This window comes from Oncorhynchus mykiss, chromosome 5 (genome assembly GCF_057628025.1).
Source record: "Oncorhynchus mykiss isolate SJ-2025 chromosome 5, ASM5762802v1, whole genome shotgun sequence".
NCBI lineage: Eukaryota > Metazoa > Chordata > Actinopteri > Salmoniformes > Salmonidae > Oncorhynchus > Oncorhynchus mykiss.
This window is the reverse complement of record NC_143026.1, coordinates 33,284,145-33,306,020: the sequence shown is the minus strand read 5'-3', so window position 1 is coordinate 33,306,020 and position 21,876 is coordinate 33,284,145. Positions and strand designations below refer to the sequence as shown.

Below are 21,876 nucleotides of genomic sequence, written 5' to 3'. Positions count from 1 at the left end.
TTCTGTCCACTCAGTGTATATCCTGTAAACGTCTGCAGTACCAGTTCTGCAATTTCAATAACATTTTATCTTAGAGAAAAGGGATAAGACGTGGCTTTTGACAAACATTAATGAAACATTAACATGAAGGTTGCATACGTTTCACTTTCATGGAAATGACTAAGTGAAATTGCAGTATTAAAATCCCTACACCTACATTTAAAAAACAGGGAGACGCTGTAGCCTGCAGCAGTGGCGAGCAAACATCCGCAAATTACAGTACAAAATATCCTCCACTAGAATGATTGAAGGGCTACATTACAGTTAAACTCCTAAACACATTGAGGAGAACCTCCCTCATGTTAACCAAGTTTACTGTAGGTTTATGCCAGGGCAGACCCAGTGTAAATTAATTCCTTAGGGAGCAATCCATATAAGTGTAGTGGAAACCTCTGTAGCTTGATACCGAAGGCTGCAGTGATCTGAACATGCTCCATTGCTATAGTGTTATTGTAATTATGGATCCCAAATCTGCTCAAAAATATTTTCCAGGAGATTGTTTTGTGACAACTACAGGAATCTAGGATACCACATAGGACCTCTGAGGAGAAGGAGTTATGAGGAGCTCAAGGAGAGAGAAAAAAAGAAAAGGAGAGTGATATGAAAGATGGCGCCAGAAAGGATGGCTGACGTTTGATTGGCTCGGAACCAACTGTGCTATTTTGTTTGTTTTTTCGAATTGTTTGTAACTTATTTTGTACATAATGTTGCTGCTACCATCTCTTATGACCGAAGAGAGGTTCTGGACATCAGAACAGCAATTAATCACCTCGAATTGGACGAATAACTTTTCTTTAATGAGTCGGACGGGAAGGATATACTCCAAACATCCGAACAGGCCCTCATCCCCGTCATTCGCTGGAGAAAGAAACTGAGATTTCACAGAAGGAGATAGGGGTGAGGATCAGGCGACGAGTGGCTAATCTGCCTTTGCCATCCGTACTATTAGCTAACTAATACTATATTAGCTAATAAATGGGACAAACTGAAAGCACGTATAACCTACCAACGAGACATTACAAACTGTAATTTCTTATGTTTCACCAAGTTGTGGCTGAACGATGGCTATTAATATCATACAGCTGGCAGGTTATACACTCTACTGGCAGGATAGAACTGCAGCCTCTGGTAAGTCCCAGGGCGGGAACTATGTATATTTGTAAACAACGGCTGGTGCACGATATCTAAGGAAGTCTCAAGGTTTTGCTCGCCTGAGGTAGAGCATAAGCTGTAGACCACACTATCTACCTAGAGAGATTTCATCTGTATTTTTGGTAGCTGTCTACATACCATTATTTTTGGTAGCTGTCTACATACCAACACAGAGCGATGCTGGCACTAAAACCGCACTCAATGAGCTGTAAAACGCCATAAGCAAACAAGAAAATGCTCAACCAGAGGCCGCGCTCCTAATGGCCGGGGACTTTAATGCAGGGAAACTTAAATCAGTTTTACCTCCTTTCTATCAGCATGTTAAATGTGCAACCAGAGGAGAGGAGAAAAAAAAAAAAAAAAAACTCTAGACCACCTTTACTCCACACACAGAGATGTGCACAAAGGTCTCCCTTGCCCTCCATTTGGCAAATCTGACCCATATTTTATCCTCCTGATTCCTGCTTACAAGCAAAAATTAAAGCAGGAAGCACCATTGACTCGGTCTATAAAAAAACGTGGTCAGATGAAGCAGATGCTAAACTACAGGACTGTTTTGCTAGCAGTGACAGGAATATGTTCCGGGATTCTTCCGATGGGATTGAAGAGCACACCACATCAGTCACTGGCTTCATCAATAAGTGCATCAATGACGTCGTCCCCAAAGTGACTGTACGTACATATCCCAACCAGAAGCAATGGATTACATGCAACATTCGCACTGAGCTAACGGGTAGAGCTTCCGCTTCCAAGGAGCGGGACTCTAACCCGGAAGCTTATAAGAAACCCCACTATGCCCTCCGACGAACCATCAAACAGGCAAAGCGTCAATACAGGACTAAGATCGAATCGCACTACACAGGCTCCAACGCTGGTCAGATGTGGCAGGGCTTGCAAACTATTAGACAACAAAGGGATGCACAGCCGGGAGCTGCCCAGTGATATGAGCCTTCCAGATGAGCTAAATAACTTCTATGCTCGCTTCGAGGTAAGTAACACGAAAACACGCATGAGAATATATGCTGTTCCGGACGACTGTGTGTTCACACTCTCCGCAGCCGATGTGAGTAAGACCTTTAAACAGGTCAACATTCACAAGGCTGCAGGGCCAGACGGATTACCAGGACGTGTCCTCCGAGCATGCGCTGGCCAACTGGCAAGTGTCTGCACTGTCATTTTCAACCTCTCCCTTTCGGAGTCTGTAATACCAACATGTTTCAAGCAGACCACCATAGTCCCTGTGCCCAAGAACACTAACGTAACATGCCTAAATAACTACCAACCCGTAGCACTCACATCTGTAGCCATGAAATGCTTTGAAAGGCTGGTCATGGCTCACATCAACAGCATTATCCCAGAAACCCTAAACCCACTCCAATTTGCATACTGCCCCAACAAATCCACAAATGTCGCAATCTCTATTGTACGCCACACTGCACTTTCACACCTGGACAAAAGGAACACCTATGTGAGAATGCTATTCATTGACTACAGCTCAGCGTTCAACACCATAGTGCCCTCAAAGCTCATCAATAAGCTAAGGATCCTGTGACTAAACACCTCCCTCTGCAACTGGATCATGGACTTCCTGATGGGCCGCCCCCAGGTAGTAAGGGTAGGTAGCAACACATCCGCAACGCTGATCCTCAACACGGTTGCCCCTCAGGGGTGTGTGCTCAGTCCCCTCCTGTGCTCCCTGTTCACTCATGAGTGCACGACCAGGCACAACTCCAACACCATCATTAAGTTTGCTGATGGCACAATAGTGGTAGGCCTGATCATCGACAACGATGAGATAGGGTGGAGGAGAGACCAATACTATTTATTTTAAATCACTCTTTAAACATCTGTATATAAAAAAACACCCCAAAATTACATCTATTATTTGGAATTGAAAATGCACTGAGGGCATTTTGAAATGTATTTTCTGACAGTAATACCTGACCGTCTGGTGCAAGGACAACAACCTTTCCCTCAAAGTGATCATGACAAAAGGACATGATTGTGAAAAGGAGGACCGAGCATGCCCCCATTCTCATCGACAGGCTATAGTGGAGCAGGTTGAGGACCTCAAGTTCCTTGGCATCCACATTGCCAACAAACTAACATGGTCCAAGCACACCCAAGAAAGTCGTGGAGCAGGCACGACAAAACCTATTCCCCCTCAGGAGACTGAAAAGATTTGGCATGGGTCCTCAGATCCTCAAAAGGTTCTACAGCTGCACCATCGAGAGGACTGGTTGCATCACTGTCTGGTATGGCAACTTCTCGGCCTCCGAACACTAGGCACTACAGAGGATAGTGCCTATGGCCGAGTATATCACTGGTGCCAAGCTTCCTGCCATCCAGGACCTCTATACCAGGCAGTGTCAGAAGAAGGCCCTAAAATTGTCAAAGACTCCAGCCACCCTAGTCATAGACTGTTCTCTCAGCTACCGCATGGCAAGCGGTACCGTAGCACCAAGTCTAGGTCCAAGAGCCTTCTAAACAGCGTCTACCCCCAAGCCATAAGACTCCTGAACAGCTAATCAAATAGCTAAAACCGACTATTTGCATTGCCCTCACTCCCTCTTTTACACCACTGCTAATCTCTATAATCTATGCATAGTCACTTTAATAACTCTACCTACAGTTAAAGTCAGAAGTTCACATAAACTAGTTTTAATGACTCCAACCTAAGTGTTTCAACCACTCCACAAATGTCTTGTTAACAAACTATAGTTTTGGCAAGTCGGTTAGGACATCTACTTTGTGCATAACACAAGTAATTTTTCCAACAATTGTTTACAGACTGATTATTTCACTGTATCACAATTCCAGTGGGTCAGAAGTTTAAACACTAAATTGACTGTGCCTTTAAAAAGCTTGGAAAATTCCAGAAAATTACGTCATGGCTTTAGAAGCTTCTGATAGGCTGATTGACATCATTTGAGTCAACTGGAGGTGTACCTGTGGATGTATTTCAAGGCCTATCTTCAAACTCAGTGCCTCTCTGGTTCATCCTTGGGAGCAATTTCCAAATGCCTGAACGTACCACGTTAATATGTACAAACAATAGTACGCAAGTATAAACACCATGGGACCACCCAGCCGTCATATCGCTCAGGAAGGAGATGCCTCCTGTCTCCTAGAGATGAACGTACTTTGCTGCAAAAAATGCAAATCAATCACAGAACAACCGCATAGGACCTTGTGAAGATGCTGGAGGAAACAGGTACAAAATTATCTATATTCACTGTAAAACAAGTCCTATAAATCCACATAACCTGAAAGGCCGCTCAGCAAGGAAGAAGCCACTGCTCCAAAACCGCCATAAAAAAGGCAGACAATGGTTTGCAACTGCACATGGGGACAAAGGTCATACTTTTTGGAGAAATATCCTCTGGTCTGATGAAACAAAAATAGAACTGTTTGGCCATAATGACCATTTATGTTTGGAGGACAAAGGGGGAGGCTTGCAAGCCGAAGAACACCATCCCAACCGTGAAGCACGGGGGTGGCAGCATCATGTTGTGGGGATGCTTTGCTGCAGGAGGGACTGGTGCACGTCACAAAATAGATGGAATCATGAGGCAGAAAAATGATGTGGATATATTGAAGCAACATCTCAAGACATCAGTCAGGAAGTTAAAGCTTGGTTGCAAATGGGTCTTTCAAATGGACAATGACCCCAAGCATACTTCATAAAGTTGTGGCAAAATGGCTTAAGGACAACAAAGTCAAGGTATTGGAGTGGTCATTACAAAGCCCTGACCTCAATTCTATAGAAAATATGTGGGCAGAACTGAAAAAGCAAGAATGCCTACAAACCTGACTCAGTTACACCATCTCTGTCAGGAGGAAATGTGCCAAAATTCACACAACTTTTTGTGGGAAGTTTGTGTAAGGCTACCCGAAACGTTTTACCCAAGCTTAAAATTGTTTTAGGCAATGCTACCCAATTGAGTGTATGTAAACTGCTAACCCACTGGGAATGTGATGAAGGAAATAAAAGCTGAAATAAATCACTCTCTACTATTACTCTGACATTTCACATTCTTAAAATAAAGTGATGATCCTAACTGACCTAAGACAGGGAATTTTTACTAGGATTAAATGTCAGGAATTGTGAAAAACTGAGTTTAAATGTAAATGTGTAAATAAACTTCTGCATATGTGCATATTACCTCAATTACCTTGACACCGGTGCTCCCGCACATCGACATCGACCGATACCCCCTGTATATAGTCCCGGTATTGTTTTTTTTACTGCTGCTCTTTAATGATTTGTTATTCTCATATCACTTTTTTTCTTGTATTTTCTTCTTGTATTTTCTTAAAAACTGCATTGTTGGTTAAGGGCTTGTAAGTAAGTATTTCACTTCAAGGTCTACACCTGTTGTATTCGGCGCATTTGCCAAATAAAATGTAATTTGAACATAACAGAAACACAATATAGATACAAAAGTATGTGGACACCCATTCAAATTTGTGGATTCAGCCATTTCAGCCACACCCGTTGCTGGTAGGTGTATAAAATCGAGAAACGCAGCCATGCAGTCTCCATAGAGAAACAGTGGCAGTAGAATGGTCTTACTAGGGTTGAATATTTTCACAAATGTTCCATCCAAAGAATAAATACATTTTCTCCCAGGTAACCCTGTATTTCCCGCCAAAACCGGATGTTTCATTCAAAAGCATTATAAACCATATAAATAGGGATTTGATTAGAGCTTTGATCGAAAATTCAAGCCTGATGCCACATGAGCCATATATTATATACGTTATGAGTCCTACATTAAAATAAATTTATGGAGCCCAAGCCCAAAAAAGGCCAAATGATTGTGCCTTTATCCAATACATATATGATATAGGCTACTGCACATTACACATGACAGAAAAACATTAAAGCCCATAGATGTAGCTAGCTACAGTATATGTTCTCTTGGGTAAATAAATTCAATAAAAGTGAATTACGCACATCGTTCAAACCATGATAAAGCAGAAGAGAACATGTGATTCTGGTGCAGCACATGCGGCCTTCAAAGTTACAAGTACAGGCTAGCGATTTTGAAAATATAATAGGGCCTATTTGTATAATTAGTATGCTGACGCATATATACACCTTTCATAATATTTCCCCTAATGTTATTAGCCTACCTCTCTCTCCATTGTTGCTTCATGCCTTCAACAGTTAAATGAAATAAGTTCTGTTGTCTTCACTAATAGATGCAGAAGGCTTTGACTTCTCTTCACGAAGATTGAATGGTTATGGGTTTGAATAAAATACCTTAAGCCTACCGTCATTGCGCGTTCACTCTTTCATACTACCTGTGAGTTCTATTGGCTGCTGTATTTAACATTTAGCAAACAAGAGCTTGCCTCCCTCTTCGAATAGTCTATTGGTATAAGAAATTATTAAAAAAAACATTATGTCCAGCAAGTGAATGTAGTCTAGCTTTTCCTGCATGGGACTCCAAGAGCCGAGGAGCATTTAAGGAGAGCGGCCAGTGGAGCCCAGGTGCGTGCCTACTGCGTAAAAGACAGAGGCTAAAATTAGAAGATTATTATGCATAACCCATCATTAATTAGCTAAATATAAGCTAAATACTGCATTGAATGTATTACCTGAAAAGAGGTAGGCTAGAACATTTATATATAGGGCTATACATCAATCTGGAACCATTTTAGATGCAATTTGATGGAGAGAAAGAGAGACAGCGAGAGAGTGCTACGATATTCAAGTGACAGGCTCTTTTAATGTATTTATTTAGAGTTATTTGGGGAGATTTTCAAAGCAGAGGAACAGACCAAGCCCTTTTCCAAAATGATTGAGGAGGTGGTCTCCTCATACAAGGCAAAGCACCTACAGGTCAGGTCGTCAAAGCTAAGAAGCACTTTTAATTGGAATGTTTTTCTCCCCTTGATTACCTACAGTAGAGACAGAAACCAGGCCTAGTGCTGACATTTTTCATAATGGAAAGTTTAGTTGTCTACAGGCAAAATAAAAAGTTCATTGTTTAAAGGATGATGTTTTGATTTTTTTCTTAAATATAAAGACACCCGAAACTGTACCGTTACCGTGGCCCACAAACCGTGATACATACCGAATCGTGGGCCCACTGTACCATTGCATCCCTATTGTGATGTGGAAATCTCTAGGAGCAACAACTATTCAGCCGCGAAGTGGTAGGCCACACAAGCTCACAGAACGGGACTGCCGAGTGCCGAAGTGTACAGCTCGTAAAAATCTTCTGTCGCGACACTCACTACAGAGTTCCAAAATGCCTCTGGAAGTAACATCAGCACAATAACTGTTTGTCGGGATCTTCATGAAATGGGTTTCCATGGCCAAGCAGCCGCACAAAAGCCTAAGATCACCAAGCGGCAGCTGGAGTTGTGTAAAGCTCCCCACCATTGGACTCTGGAGCAGTTTGAAGCCCATTCTCTGGAGGGATGAATCACGCTTCACCATCTGGTACTCCGACAGACCAATCTGGGTTTGGCGGATGCCAGGAGAACGATACCTGCCCAAATGCATAGTGCCAACTGGAAAGTTTGGTGGAGGAGGAATACTGGTCTGGGGCTGTTTTTCATGGTTCAGGACAGGCCCCTTAGTTCCAGTGAAGGGAAATATTAATGCTACAGCATACAATAATGTAACAATCTGTCGTTCTGCCCCTGATGTGTATGTAAATTAAGGCCGCACCTCTCTGATTCAGAAGGGTTGGTTAAATGCGGAAGATATTTGAATGCATTCAGTTGCACAACTGACTAGGTATCCTTCCCAGAAGAGTCCATATTAATGCCCATGATTTTGGAATGAGATGTTCGACGAGCAAGAGTCAACATACACTACATGGCCAGAAGTATGTTTTTCTTCCCTCTGCAATTAAAGGGTTCCATGTTTCACGCTAAATGAAGGTCACCAGAGGCAGACAAGGACATCTGTGTTCTCATCAGGAGGCTACACAAGACCCATTTACTGCTACAGTGTAGAGCAGCAAGGTCATGTTGACATGACTCAAGCCTGGGCCTGCTGGTCTGCAGGCACAACAAACACAGGCTAAGCAGCTGCTGTACTGGGAGTGGCATGTCAATGTGAGAGAAAAAATAACCACTGACCTGAGCAAAGCAGACACACCTGCCACTGGTGTCTGTTGCCATTTGTTAGGGTGGTGTTCAGGAAACCTTATATATCGTTTAGACACAATCGTGCCAACCCAAACTAAACTGTGTCGGCATGGATATTTTTGGTTCACATTATCCTTTATAACATGTTTCCAGCAACTATTATAGTGGATGTGTGACAGGCTGGTGCAGTACAGCTTGGCTCAGTAAAGTACTACTGTAGACTGTTAATGGACCCACCTGATCACAATGCATTGGTTTCGGGGTCCTGTGGCCAACCGTCCCAGCATGGACTGGTAGGCCCTGTCTGCCACAGCAAATATGTGAGGAGGTAGCTTGGTCTTCTCATGGTACTTATAGCTCTCTGATACCTGAACAGATAGAAGGAGGAACATCTCTAAAGCCACTGTCTACAAACAGTTTAGTCGATTTTTCTAAAGATTACTGGTCAGTTATGTTGGTTAAATCCACAAGACAAGCTTAAGTGTAAAAGCCTTTGAAAAGACTTGGTGGAACTTCTGTGTTTTCCAGGTCATAGGGAGTCATTGGACAGCTAGGGCAGCTTTTAGGACTAAATCTGCCAGCACAGCTGAATGCTAATTTGTCTTGTAGGAGTACTTACCTCTTTCTCATACAGAGGAAGGTATTTAAATGGATTTATGGCCACCAAGATGTCCCCAATGTAGGTCTGGTAGAGATAGGCAGTGGAAGAAAGAGAGCGAGAAAGAGTTTACCATCAATGACAAGGTTTTCAAGTGTTTCCCTTTCAAACTGAAGTCAGCTCAGGTTGTTAGCCTCCACTGTTAACGAAACCTCCCTTACACATTAGCAGAGTAAACCTGTTTTCCTTACTTGAAAATGGAAACCTCTTAAAAGAAATCAGGCCATTTATATCCTAATCATTTATATCCTAATCTATTTTATGTTTCACAGAGTCGTGGCTGAACTACGACATTAAGAACATACAGCTGGCGGGTCAATAATGTGTACTGTACATTCAAAGACAAACACCACTCGTGTCACAGCACAAAGTTCTTTGTTCTGTCAGCCAACAATGACATGAAATAAAATGGCATGTTGATATACGACTGCGTCAGTGGAGGCTGCTGAGGGGAGGACGGCTCATAATAATGTCTGGAATGGTGTGTTTGAAACCATTCCATTTACTTAATTCCCGGCCATTATTATGAGGCAGCCTCCCTTCAGCAGCCTCCACTAGACTGCCTATTTGTGTTAGTCATCGATCCCAACCCTTCAACACTGTTGAGTTTACTGCCGTGTCAAGTAATAAAATACATTGAAACAGATTTAGATAATCTAGCTGTTCTGTCAGTATGTTAAGGGTTGAGGTATTTGATTGGTTGGGATTTGTTGCAGATTAAAATACATCAAATGACAGGGATTTTTACAGAGTGCAGAGTCCTGTGTACACATGGGTGACGTGGTAGAACATGGGGGGGGGGGGGGGGGGGGGGGATCGTGTCCAGGGATTGTACTGTAGTGTCAAAGTGATATAACCTGAAGCAAAGTAATGGTCTCATCACAATAACATAACAGCATCAGTGTTAACATTTAATCATTGGTCAGATACAAAATATCCTCGTAATGGGGGAACAAATTGTATATTTTTCACAGCAGTCACATGCACATAAATCTGAACTTGTAAAGTTACTTACATAGATGCGATCTTGTCTGAACCGTTGACTCAGGGATTCCAACAAACTTTGTTCATCCAAATCTGACAAAGCTGCCAAATCCTCGTGGAGGAGCACCTCCATTTCTTTCAAAATCGTATCTATTCAATAAAACGTGGGTGCAATATTATATGTACTGGACAATACTGAAGCTTGATAAAAAATAACAATTGACTTCCTTGTTTTTCTGGCGTTTAAATCCAACCTATACTAAAAACGACAAGGTTGTGCCGTAATTAAAATAAAATAAATGTAAACACTGTGACAGCAGCGCACACAGCGTATGTGAGCTGAGTTTACTCTATTCCCAGGGGAGTAGTGAATTTAAAAGGCGTGCAAAGCAAGGGTTCTCTCTCCCCTCCCCTTTCTTAGAGAGGAGAAGTTAACTCTTGCCTCTCCACACCCATGCTCGGCATGCGTCAGTCATCAGAATTAAATGTGACTTCTTTCTTTTTTAGAGGTTAGAGATTTACTCAAATGCAGTCATGTAGTTTATATGCGATACCATACTGCAAGGCAGTAGAGATAACATGTTAGAATATCTGGATATCTTTCATGATGATATTCATGTATGACCAACGCTGCTTACACCATTACATAACAAACAACATTATATAAAATCTCTATTCTCTCATATGACTAAAATGCCTGTCACCTCCATTTTGTAACTACTAATTACCATCCTGTGCACGTTACTAAGGGCAAAGCAGTGAAATTATCGACTGACGCAGAATGAACCATGTACGGTTGAAGTCAGAAGTTTACATGCACCTTAGCCAAATACATTTAAACTCTGTTTTTCACAATTCCTGACATTTAATCCTAGTAAAAATTCCCTGTCTTAGGTCAGTTAGGATCAACACTTTATTTTAAGAATGTGAAACATCAGAATAATAGGAGAGAATTTAACCTTTTACTTCTTTCATCACATTCCCAAATGGGTCAGAAGTTTACATACACTCAATTAGTATTTGGTAGCATTGCCTGTAAATTGTTTAACTTGGGTCAAACATTTCAGGTACCCTTCCACAAGCTTCCCACAATAAGTTGGGTGAATTTTGACCCATTCCTCCTGACAGAGCTGGTGTAACAGAGTCAGGTTTGTAGGCCTCCTTGCTCACACACGCTTTTTCAGGTCTGCCCACAAATGTTCTATAGGATTGAGGTCAGGGCTTTGTGATGGCCACTCCAGAACCTTGACTGTGTTGTCCTTAAGCCATTTTGCAACAACTTTGGAAGTATGCTTGGGGTCATTGTCCATTTGGAAGACCCATTTGCGACCAAGATTTAACTTCCTGACTGATGTCTTGAGATGTTGCTTCAATATATCCACATAATTTTCCTGCCTCATGATGCCATCTATTTTGTGAAGTGCACCAGTCCCTCTTGCAGCAAAGCACCCCACAACATGATGCTGCCACCCCCGTGCTTCACGGTTGGGATGGTGATCTTCGGCTTGCAAGCCTCCCCCTTTTTCCTCCTAACATAATGATGGTCATTATAGCCAAACAGTTCAATTTTTGTTTCATCAAATTTCTCCAAAAAGTACGATCTTTGTCCCCATGTGCAGTTGCAAACCATAGTCTTGTTTTTTTATGGCGGTTTTGGAGCAGTGGCTTCTTCCTTGCTGAGCAGCCTTTCAGGTTATGTCGATATAGGACTCATTTTACTGTGGATATAGATACTTTTGTACCTGTTTCCTCCAGCATCTTCATAAGGTTGTTTGCGTTGTTCTGTGATTGATTTGCATTTTTTGCAGCAAAGTACGCTCATCTCTAGGAGACAGAATGCGTTTCCTTCCTGAGTGGTATGACGGCTGGGTGGTCCCATGGTGTTTATACTTGCGTACTATTGTTTGTACACATGAACGTGGTACCTTCAGGTGTTTGGAAATTGCTCCCAAGGATGAACCAGACTTGTGGAGGTCTACACTTTTTTTTCTGAGGTCTTGGCTGATTTCTTTTGATTTTCCCATGATGTCTTAATTGCATTGTTGGTTGAGGGCTTGTAAGTAAGCATTTCACTGTCAGGTCTACACCTGCTGTATTTGACGCATGTGACAAATACAATTTGATTTGATGTGATTTTAATTTACCATGGCTTTTAACCCCCTTCTGCTTCAGATATACACAAAAGCTTGTCACGGCAGATTTCCTCCTCTTCCTCAGAAGAGGTGAAACAAGGATCGGAACAATACGCAGGGTGGTAGGTGTCCATGGTTTTTAATAAGAAAAACTAAACATGAACACAATTTCAAAATAAGAAAGTGAACTGGCAACGAAACAGTCCCGTGTGGCACAAACACTGACACAGGAAACAATCACCCACAAAATACCCAAAGAATATGACTGCCTAAATATGGTTCCCAATCAGAGACAACGATAGACAGCTGCCTCTTATTTTTATTTTTTTATTTCACCTTTATTTAACCAGGTAGGCTAGTTGAGAACAAGTTCTCATTTGCAACTGCGACCTGGCCAAGAAAAAGCATAGCAGTGTGAACAGACAACACAGAGTTACACATGGAGTAAACAATTAACAAGTCAATAACACAGTAGAAAAAAAAATAGAAACAAAGTCTATATACATTGTGTGCAAAAGGCATGAGGAGGTAGGCGAATAATTACAATTTTACAGATTAACACTGGAGTGATAAATGATCAGATGGTCATGTACAGGTAGAGATATTGGTGTGCAAAAGAGCAGAAAAGTAAATAAATAGAAACAGTATGGGGATGAGGTAGGTAAAATTGGGTGGGTTATTTACCGATAGACTATGTACAGCTGCAGCGATCGGTTAGCTGCTCAGATAGCAGATGTTTGAAGTTGGCGAGGGAGATAAAAGTCTCCAACTTCAGCGATTTTCGCAATTCGTTCCAGTCACAGGCAGCAGAGAACTGGAATGAAAGGCGGCCAAATGAGGTGTTGGCTTTAGGGATGATCAGTGAGATACACCTGCTGAAACGTGTGCTACGGGTGGGTGTTGCCATCGTGACCAGTGAACTGAGATAAGGCAAAGCTTTACCTAGCATGGACTTGTAGATGACCTGGAGCCAGTGGGTCTGGCGATGAATATGTAGCGAGGGCCAGCCGACTAGAGCATACAGGGCGCAGTGGTGGGTGGTATAAGGTGCTTTAGTAACAAAACGGATGGCACTGTGATAAACTGCATCCAGTTTGCTGAGTAGAGTATTGGAAGCTATTTTGTAGATGACATCGCCGAAGTCGAGGATCGGTAGGATAGTCAGTTTTAGTAGGGTAAGTTTGGCGGCGTGAGTGAAGGAGGCTTTGTTGCGGAATAGAAAGCCGACTCTAGATTTGATTTTAGATTGGAGATGTTTGATATGAGTCTGGAAGGAGAGTTTACAGTCTAGCCAGACACCTAGGTACTTATAGATGTCCACATATTCTAGTTCGGAACCATCAAAGGTGGTGATGCTAGTCGGGCGCGCGGGTGCAGGCAGCGAACGGTTGAAAAGCATGCATTTGGTTTTACTAGCGTTTAAGAGCAGTTGGAGGCCACGGAAGGAGTGTTGTATGGCATTGAAGCTCGTTTGGAGGTTAGATAGCACAGTGTCCATGGACGGGCCGGAAGTATACAGAATGGTGTCGTCTGCGTAGAGGTGGATCAGGGAATCGCCCGCAGCAAGAGCAACATCATTGATATATACAGAGAAAAGAGTCGGCCCGAGAATTGAACCCTGTGGCACCCCCATAGAGACTGCCAGAGGACCGGACAGCATGCCCTCCGATTTGACACACTGAACTCTGTCTGCAAAGTAGTTGGTGAACCAGGCAAGTCAGTCGTTAGAAAACCGAGGCTACTGAGTCTGCCGATAAGAATATGGTGATTGACAGAGTCGAAAGCCTTGGCAAGGTCGATGAAGACGGCTGCACAGTACTGTCTTTTATCGATGGCCGAGGTTGGAGTAGCCAGGAGGAAGGCATGGCCAGCCGTTGAGAAATGCTTGTTGAAGTTTTCGATAATCATGGATTTATCGGTGGTGACCGTGTTACCTAGCCTCAGTGCAGTGGGCATCTGGGAGGAGGTGCTCTTGTTCTCCATGGACTTTACAGTGTCCCAGAACTTTTTGGAGTTAGAGCTACAGGATGCAAATGTCTGCCTGAAGAAGCTGGCCTTTGCTTTCCTGACTGACTGCGTGTATTGGTTCCTGACTTCCCTGAACAGTTGCATATCGCGGGGACTATTCAATGCTATTACAGTCCGCCACAGGATGTTTTTGTGCTGGTCGAGGGCAGTCAGGTCTGGAGTGAACCAAGGGCTATATCTGTTCTTAGTTCTGCATTTTTAGAACGGAGCATGCTTATCTAAAATGGTGAGGAAGTTACTTTTAAAGAATGACCAGGCATCCTCAACTGGCACGCCCAATTTTTCAGTTTTTGATTTGTTAAAAAAGTTTGAAATATCCAGTAAATGTCGTTCCACTTCATGATTGTGTCCCACTTGTTGTTGATTCTTCACAAAAAAATACAGTTTTATATCTTTATGTTTGAAGCCTGAAATGTGGCAAAAGGTCGCAAAGTTCAAGGGGGCCGAATACTTTCGCAAGGCACTGTACAATTGACCGGAAACAGCCCCATAAACATACAAACCCCTAGACAAGACAGAAACACATAAATCCCCCATGTCACTTAAATCCCCCCCCCCCAAAGGTGCGGACTCCCGGCCGCACACCTAAACCTATAGGGGAGGGTCTGGGTGGGCGTCTGTCCACGGTGGCGGCACAGGCGCGGGACGTGGACCCCACTCCACCATAGTCTTAGTCCGCTTTTGTGGCATCCTAGGAACGGCGACCGTCGCCACCGACCTAGTATTGGCAACCCTACTAAATGGCCCCACTGGACTGAGGGGCAGCTCCGGACTGAGGGGCAGTTCAGGACTGAGGGGCAGCTCAGGACTGAAGGGCAGCTCTGGACTGAAGGGCAGCTCCGGGCTGAAGGGCAGCTCCGGACTGGCTGACAACTCTGGCAGATCCTGGTTGACTGGCGGCTCTGGCGGATCCTGGCTGAATGGCGGCTCTGGCGGATCCTGGTTGACTGGCGGCTCTGGCAGACCCTGGCTGACTGGCGGCTCTGGCGAATCCTGGCTGACTGGCGGTTCTGGCGGATCCTGGCTGAATGGCGGCTCTGGCGGATCCTGGCTGAATGGCGGCTCTGGCGGATGCTGGCTGACTGGCGGCTCTGGCGGATCCTGGCTGACTGGCAGCTCTGGCGGATCCTGGCTGAATGGCGGCTCTGGCGGATCCTGGCGGATCCTGGCTGACTGGTGGCTCTGGCGGCTCCTTGCAGACTGGCGGCTCTAGCAGCTCTGGACAGGCGGGAGACTCTAGTAGCTCTGGACAGAAGGGAGACTCTAGCAGCTCTGGACAGGCGGGAGACCCTAGCAGCTCTGGACAGGCGGGAGACTCTAGCAGCTCTGGACAGGCGGGAGACTCTAGCAGCTCTGGACAGGCAGGAGACTCTAGCAGCTCTGGACAGGCGGGAGACTCTAGCAGCTCTGGACAGGCGGGAGACTCTAGCAGCTCTGGACAGGCGGGAGACTCTAGCAGCTCTGGACAGGCGAGGCACACTGTAGGCCTGGTGCGTGGTGCCGGCACTGGTGGTACTGGGCCGAGGACACGCACCTCAGGGCGAGTGCTGGGAGGAGGAACAGGGAGTACTGGGCTCTGGACACGCACAGGAAGCCTGGTGCGGGGGGCTGCCACCGGAGGGCTGGTGCACTGGATAGACCGGACCGTGCAGGCGCACTGGAGCTCTTGAGCACCGAGCCTGCCCAACCTTACCTTGTTGAATGCTCCCGGTCGCCCTGCCAAAACACACCTCCAGGCTTTGCAAGGGCTATTTGACAAAGAAGGAGAGTGATGGAGTGCTGCATCAGATGACCTGGCCTCCACAATCACCCAACCTCAACCCAATTGAGATGGCTTGGGACGAGTTGGATCACAGAGCAAAGGAAAAGCAGTCAACAAGTGCTCAACATATGTAGGAACTTCTTCAAGACTGTTGGAAAAGCATTCCAGGTGAAGCTGGTTGAGAGAATGCCAAGAGTGTGCAAAGCTGTCATCAAGGCAAAGGGTGGCTATTTTGAAGAATCTCACATGTAAAACATATTTTGATTTGTTTAACACTTTTTTGGTTACTACAATATGTTATTTCATAGTTTTGATGTCTTCACTATTATTCTGCAATGTAGAAAATAGTGAAAATAAAGAAAAACCCTTGAATGAGTAGGTGTTCTAAAACTTTGGACCGATAGTATATACATATACAGTATATAAGTCTGAGGCCAGTTTGAGAGTTGATCAATGCTTTTGATCAGATCAGAGTTGATCAGATCAGTCCTGTTACAACATTCAACCTGCAGTTTTGTATTATTTACAGGTTGGTTAATGTTCATTACCTACTGTACTAACTATGTCAACAGCAAATACAAGGGAGATAGTGTTTAGCCATGTCTATCCAATGTCAAAAACATTCCACAGTAAAAAAAAAAAAATATATATATATATATATATATATATATATATATATATATATATATATATATAGATAAAGCATGGCATATATTTTCATTTTTTATTCAACCTAAATAGAGTACAACATTTTAATTCCTAACAAATGTAAAAGAAATCCTAAACAAAAAAGGAATTTGAAAATGGTGTCGAGGGTAATACATCTCTAGGACATCTCAATAGGTAGTTCCTGCTCTCTCCCATCTTTGCTTGATGTCCCTTTCCTGTGAATTTGAAAAAGAATGTTATAAAATGTCAGAATGTAACACACTTATTGATATTACCATGACATTTAAATATTGTTCTCATCCCTTTCCTTAAAAAAAGGTTACTGTATTGACTTTGTAAGAATACCTACTACCTTTGGACAACAAAGAGAACAATAGCAGAGATCACTGCCACGGTGAACACAACTCCTCCTAAAATACCCACGATCAGTCCTGAGACAAGAGCAAACACAACAGACAGTTAAAAAGAACTCTTTCATAATGACAATATAGGTCCATTACCAAGATAATCATCAAGATACTACCTAATTTGTTAGGGTCAACATGATCTCAAACTCTAGATAATCAACTCTACAAAAATGGCACAAGAGGTATTGATGTACCTGCATTAGTGGAACTCTCATCTGGGTTAGCTCCTGGCTCTGCAGCAGCACCACCCCTGGCTCCTTTGGCTGCAGAAGAAGAACAGCTCACATGAACAGGATGAACAAGCATCAGTAATATACTGTAGTTGTAATGAAGTGGTGGAGGAAGGACCTCTAGTGGACTAAAGAAAAACTGTCAAGACAGTTGAAGTCAGCTGAGTGTCTGTTGTGCAGTGTAAGGAGGAATTGCACCTCAATGTCTAAAATGCCCTTTAGTGTCTACAGACTATTTTCATACACATTTCATACATAAACATGCATTTCCATATGGCAGTAGAGAGAAAGAGAAATATGTATGTTCTTTATATTGAAAATGGGGTGTTGTTATCTTTGGGTACATATTATCATTACCTCAGATGTAGAGGGAGAGATAAGAAATAGTGGTATCACAAAAATAGATAGTGAACTGACCCATGCATGTCTGTTGACAGTGCTCTCTGGTCTCGAAACGGTTGCCATTGCCCTGACAGCCCCCGTAGTGGAAGATACGGCAGGTTCCCTCTACTGCGTTGTAGTAGTACATCAACAACATGGCAAAGCAACTGCCATGGTCTAATCGAAGGTCACACACTGCACCTGAGAGAGCAGAGAGAACATATGAGGGGAAATTATGGGTTTGATGAACTTCTATGAATAGCTCAACAATTCTTCCTTAAATGGATGGATCATTTTGAGAGAGTAGCGTAGCATAATAATCTGATTATAGAATGGCTGTGTATGATATGTCTATTTGCTTATTATATGGTTTGGACAATATCTTGTCCATTATGAGTTCATCAATCACTAACCATTATTATAAAATCCAATACACCAATGCAACACTGTACAGTTTGTATCTGTCATATAGACTTCCTGTTTGTTAGTCCTCTTTGAATCTACACCTAAAAAAATGGCCACCATACAGCAGCCACTCTCTCTCCCCACTCTCTGTAGCAGCCTACCTGCAGCTGGGTAGAGCTCGTCAAACTTGGCAGAGCAGGCCTCCATGCACGTCCTGTCTGTGTTGAAGCGGTTCTCATTCCCTTCCAGTCCTTTGTAGATGAAAGGAAAGCAGATGCCTGCCCCCTCATCGTAGTAATACTGCAGTTTAGTGAGATCTTCCTTTCCCTCCGCTGGCTTTCCCTCGTCCATCTTCCTACTGCAAAACGGTTCTGAGAGAAGAAGATCAGTGTTGGGGAGTAGTGAGCTACATTTAGGTCAACTAGTCATTTAATTACATTTTGGAGTAGCTTGGTGTTAGTTTAAATAAATTCAAGTTGCAATTTTCAGTAGTTAATTACTTTTTTTGCCATGTAGTGGTGTAGCGAATTACTGGAACTACACATATTTTTCAGCAAAAATAAAATATGGGTGAAGTATGCAATGCCTAATTCTCACTTGAATCACGTTTTGTGTGCCTAATTCTCACTTTTTGTTTTTAATAGTCTAAATTGCACATTCTGTTAACATTTGACTTCAGAGTGATCTTTTCTTGCAATTTGTAGTCTATGACATTTTAGATTTAGATATAATTTTTCACAAAGTAGTTTGGATGTAGAACTACTTTTTCTAAGTCACTTTAGTTAAATAAGCTGTGTTTTTCTTAATGGTAGCTTTAGTATCGCTTGAAGTAATTGTTAACAATTTAAACTATATTTTCAGAGTAAATTCCCCAACACCGAAGAAGTAACTGACTAGTGACAGCCCATGTTCTCTCGACAGTTTTGACTGAGTTCTTTAACAGTAAAAACAGTGTGGATGTATGATTTGCTAGTGCATTCTCAATCTAGTTTGAACCATCTCAGTTGTGTGTTTTCTTCTTTATTTCCGACACACCTCAAAAAAATGTCAATATGCATCTGAATAATATTGAGAAAGGACCCCATTCACAATGTAAACCCAGCCTTACATGTAAGATGGGATGGAATACATGATATCATCAGTCATTCATTTCCGAGAAAAAAACAAAACATTATTTCCACTCCTAGATTTAGTAACCATGTTGGCGTTACTCGATTTTGCTTTGATATAACTGGCATAAAGGAATTATGACAAAGTAGGAGTGCAGGTACTTCTTACAGTAGCACACATGCTGTAGTTAAAGCAAGGTGATAAAGCAAAGAAGGGTTCATTGAATGAATGCAGAAATGTAAAGAAATATAGAATATACTCACCAATGGACAAAGCTATAGGAAGCATAACTCCTAGGAAAAATATATTCAACAGTGGATTTGCCATAATTGTGTCGCTGGTAGGCCAAGACCGTAAATTCCCCCCAACAGAAAGAGGTTGACTTCTTTTCAAATCCTGTTCTATATGCTTCTGTCCACAGGTATGTAACGTTATTTGTAGCCCTTATCAACACTTAGGTTTTTATGACCTAGGAGTGTCTTTCTCTCTCATTCGGTCACAGATCCCATAGTTTCAGTCATAAAATAGGTAAATGACTGGCAGTATCTTGCCAAACTTTTTCAGTGTTCATGTTTTTATTGTAGTTGAGTAATCAAGCATTTCACACACATAAATTAATAAATAATGCAAACATATCCCCAACTACAAGACCTTATGGTAACCTTTCTTTTATCTTCAAAGAAACGTCCGTTACATTGAGTGGAGCTACCCAGAGCGGAGCTACCCAGAGCTGAGCTACTGCACCTCGGGTCAAAGAGTAGAAGAAGGATAAAAGCATTAAAGTACTAATCCTAACCCTAGAATGGAATACATTTTACTTACAGCAGTAACCCTAGCCATAACCCTAAACTTAGCTTTATGTCCACCTCCTGGTGCAACCCTAAACCTCAGCCACAACCCTAACCCTAGACTAAACCAGGGCCAGCCCTAGCCTTTTGGGGGCCCTAGTTGAGATTTTGCAAAACATTTTAGTGGCCCACCTCTAGATGGCAAGAATAAATAAATAAATGATAATTTCCTGTAATTCTACACATTTTGCCATGGGGCGGAGAGAACATTTCAAAATTGTTCTTCTAATTTCATGACATTTTGCTATGGTGCGGAGAGAAACATTCGTAGTTTTACAGATTATTTCCTGAAATTCTACACATTTTGACATGAGATGGAGAAACATTTTTGCCATTTTTAAGCAAATTTCCTGAAATTCTACACATTTTGCCATGACTTATGCCATGTTAACATGATATCTGAGTGACTAACAAAATCAATGGGGGCCCCTTCGAGGTCAGGGCCCCTGGGCACATGCCCGGGCAGTAATTTGACCATGATTTCTATAAGTTTAGATAGCTGGGTAGACCACTTTACCAATCTAAAAACATAAGAGGAAAACTACTAATGTACAACCACATTTTGAAATGGCACCTTGTGCATTCTATTCTAACACTCAACAGTAAGTTGAGATCCTGACTGAGTTCTTACGTTATTATTATTTTTTTGGTGGTTGGGTCCCCTGGCGGCCGGGGGCCCTAGGCGACCGTCTATGTCACTTATGTCCAGGACCGCCCCTGGCCTCAACCACAACCCTAACCCTAGCTTAATATCCACATCCTGATTCAACCCTAACCCTCAACCACAACCCTAACCCTAGCTTCATATCCACATCCCAGTACAAACCTTATTCTAGCCTCATCTACAACCCTAACCCTAATATTGGCATAACCCTAGCCTTTTGTTCAACCTTGGATCAACCCTTACCTTAACTCCTCTAAATCAGGCTCCTCAAAATTCTCAATTTAACCCATGGTCCTGACTCATTGGATAAGAAGAATGGATTTGAAGTAGATTTATTTATAGCCACAGCCAAATAAATATTATTAATCATACATTTGGGATGTGGCACCAACTCAACAAAAACCCATCTGTGAGTAAACAATATACTTTTCTATTTTTCATTCTCTCGATACAGAAACATAATATATCACATAATATCTGACATATCTACTTCCTATTTCATAGGGTCTTCCAAAATGAATCAGCATCATATGAACAGCCAAGTCTGATATGCAGAAGCAAAGAGGAAATTGCACAGACACACAATCAGAAAGCTAAACCTGGTTTCCTCCATCCAAATGGTTTATTGGGCCAATAAATAGGCTATTATGTTTACTTATTATATCATTTTAGGAAGTGCATAAGATTGCTGAACAATGCTATACTTAGTCTCAATGGTCTAAAGGAGATTCCTGTTTGTCTGCTTCCCCTCATCTGCACTGATATGAAAGATCCTGAAAGGTAATAAATGTCACATTTCTGAAATCCCTAATACTGCTATCTCTAACCCTTTGTTTTCAGATTACTGCAGATGAAGCACAGAACACTAGGAAAGGAAGCCACTACACTATTGTGATTAAGCCTCCATACAGGTAGTCAAAGCTGAGTTCAAATACATGTGTTTTTTAGTTATTTTTTTCTGTGGATTTGAGTATTTGAGTTTCAAATAACACAGCCCAAAACAAGTACTTTTATTTAAGTAAAAGATTGAAATTGAAAGTATTTTCAAATACCTATTTCAAATACTATTTTCAAATACCTAGGATAAATGTATGGGAGTGTATTTGAGTTAGTGCATTTCAGTATTTTCAAATACTTTTCAAGTGTATTTCCACATACATTCCAATGTCCAACTACATGTTTTTTTTTCAAATAAAGGTTATCTGAATACGTACTTCAAAATGTATGTGAAAGTAATTTAAATATTTTTAAATGTTATTTGGGGCGGCAGGGTAGCCTAGTGGTTAGAGCGTTG

The 21,876-nt window shown here is 42.4% G+C and overlaps 2 protein-coding genes across 2 annotated transcripts in view; both read right to left on the bottom strand.

Annotated features, from left to right (window-relative positions):
• unm_sa41569 (un-named sa41569) overlaps positions 1–10,332 on the bottom strand; it is a 51,301-nt gene extending 40,969 nt beyond the window's left edge. Inside the window, exons 1-3 of the mRNA XM_090234540.1 lie at positions 9,978–10,332; positions 8,924–8,989; positions 8,542–8,672 (exon numbers count right to left, since the gene is read on the bottom strand). Coding sequence (XP_090090666.1) covers positions 8,542–8,672; positions 8,924–8,989; positions 9,978–10,079 — 299 coding nt within the window. The 5' untranslated portion in view covers positions 10,080–10,332. The remainder of the gene's footprint in view (positions 1–8,541; positions 8,673–8,923; positions 8,990–9,977) is intronic.
• A 6,249-nt stretch (positions 10,333–16,581) lies between these two features.
• On the bottom strand, positions 16,582–19,503 carry LOC110523631 (boophilin-G2). The gene is made up of 6 exons (XM_021602498.3): positions 19,334–19,503; positions 18,122–18,331; positions 17,592–17,756; positions 17,139–17,207; positions 16,890–16,968; positions 16,582–16,752 (listed from the first exon to the last, which is right to left on the bottom strand). Exons 1-6 carry the CDS (start codon positions 19,395–19,397, stop codon positions 16,695–16,697), a joined length of 645 nt encoding a protein of 214 aa, XP_021458173.2. The 5' UTR covers positions 19,398–19,503; the 3' UTR covers positions 16,582–16,694.
• Positions 19,504–21,876: the final 2,373 nt, after the last annotated feature.

What these genes read in the sequence shown, in the direction of transcription:
- LOC110523631 (XM_021602498.3), bottom strand. Translation starts at nt 19,397, where the DNA reads ATGGCAAATCCACTGTTGAATATATTTTTCCTAGGAGTTATGCTTCCT. An exon ending in TCCTATAGCTTTGTCCATTG is followed by an intron (nt 18,332 to 19,333) that starts GTGAGTATATTC and finishes TTCTTCTCTCAG; the next exon opens with AACCGTTTTGCAGTAGGAAG. An exon ending in CGAGCTCTACCCAGCTGCAG is followed by an intron (nt 17,757 to 18,121) that starts GTAGGCTGCTAC and finishes CTGCTCTCTCAG; the next exon opens with GTGCAGTGTGTGACCTTCGA.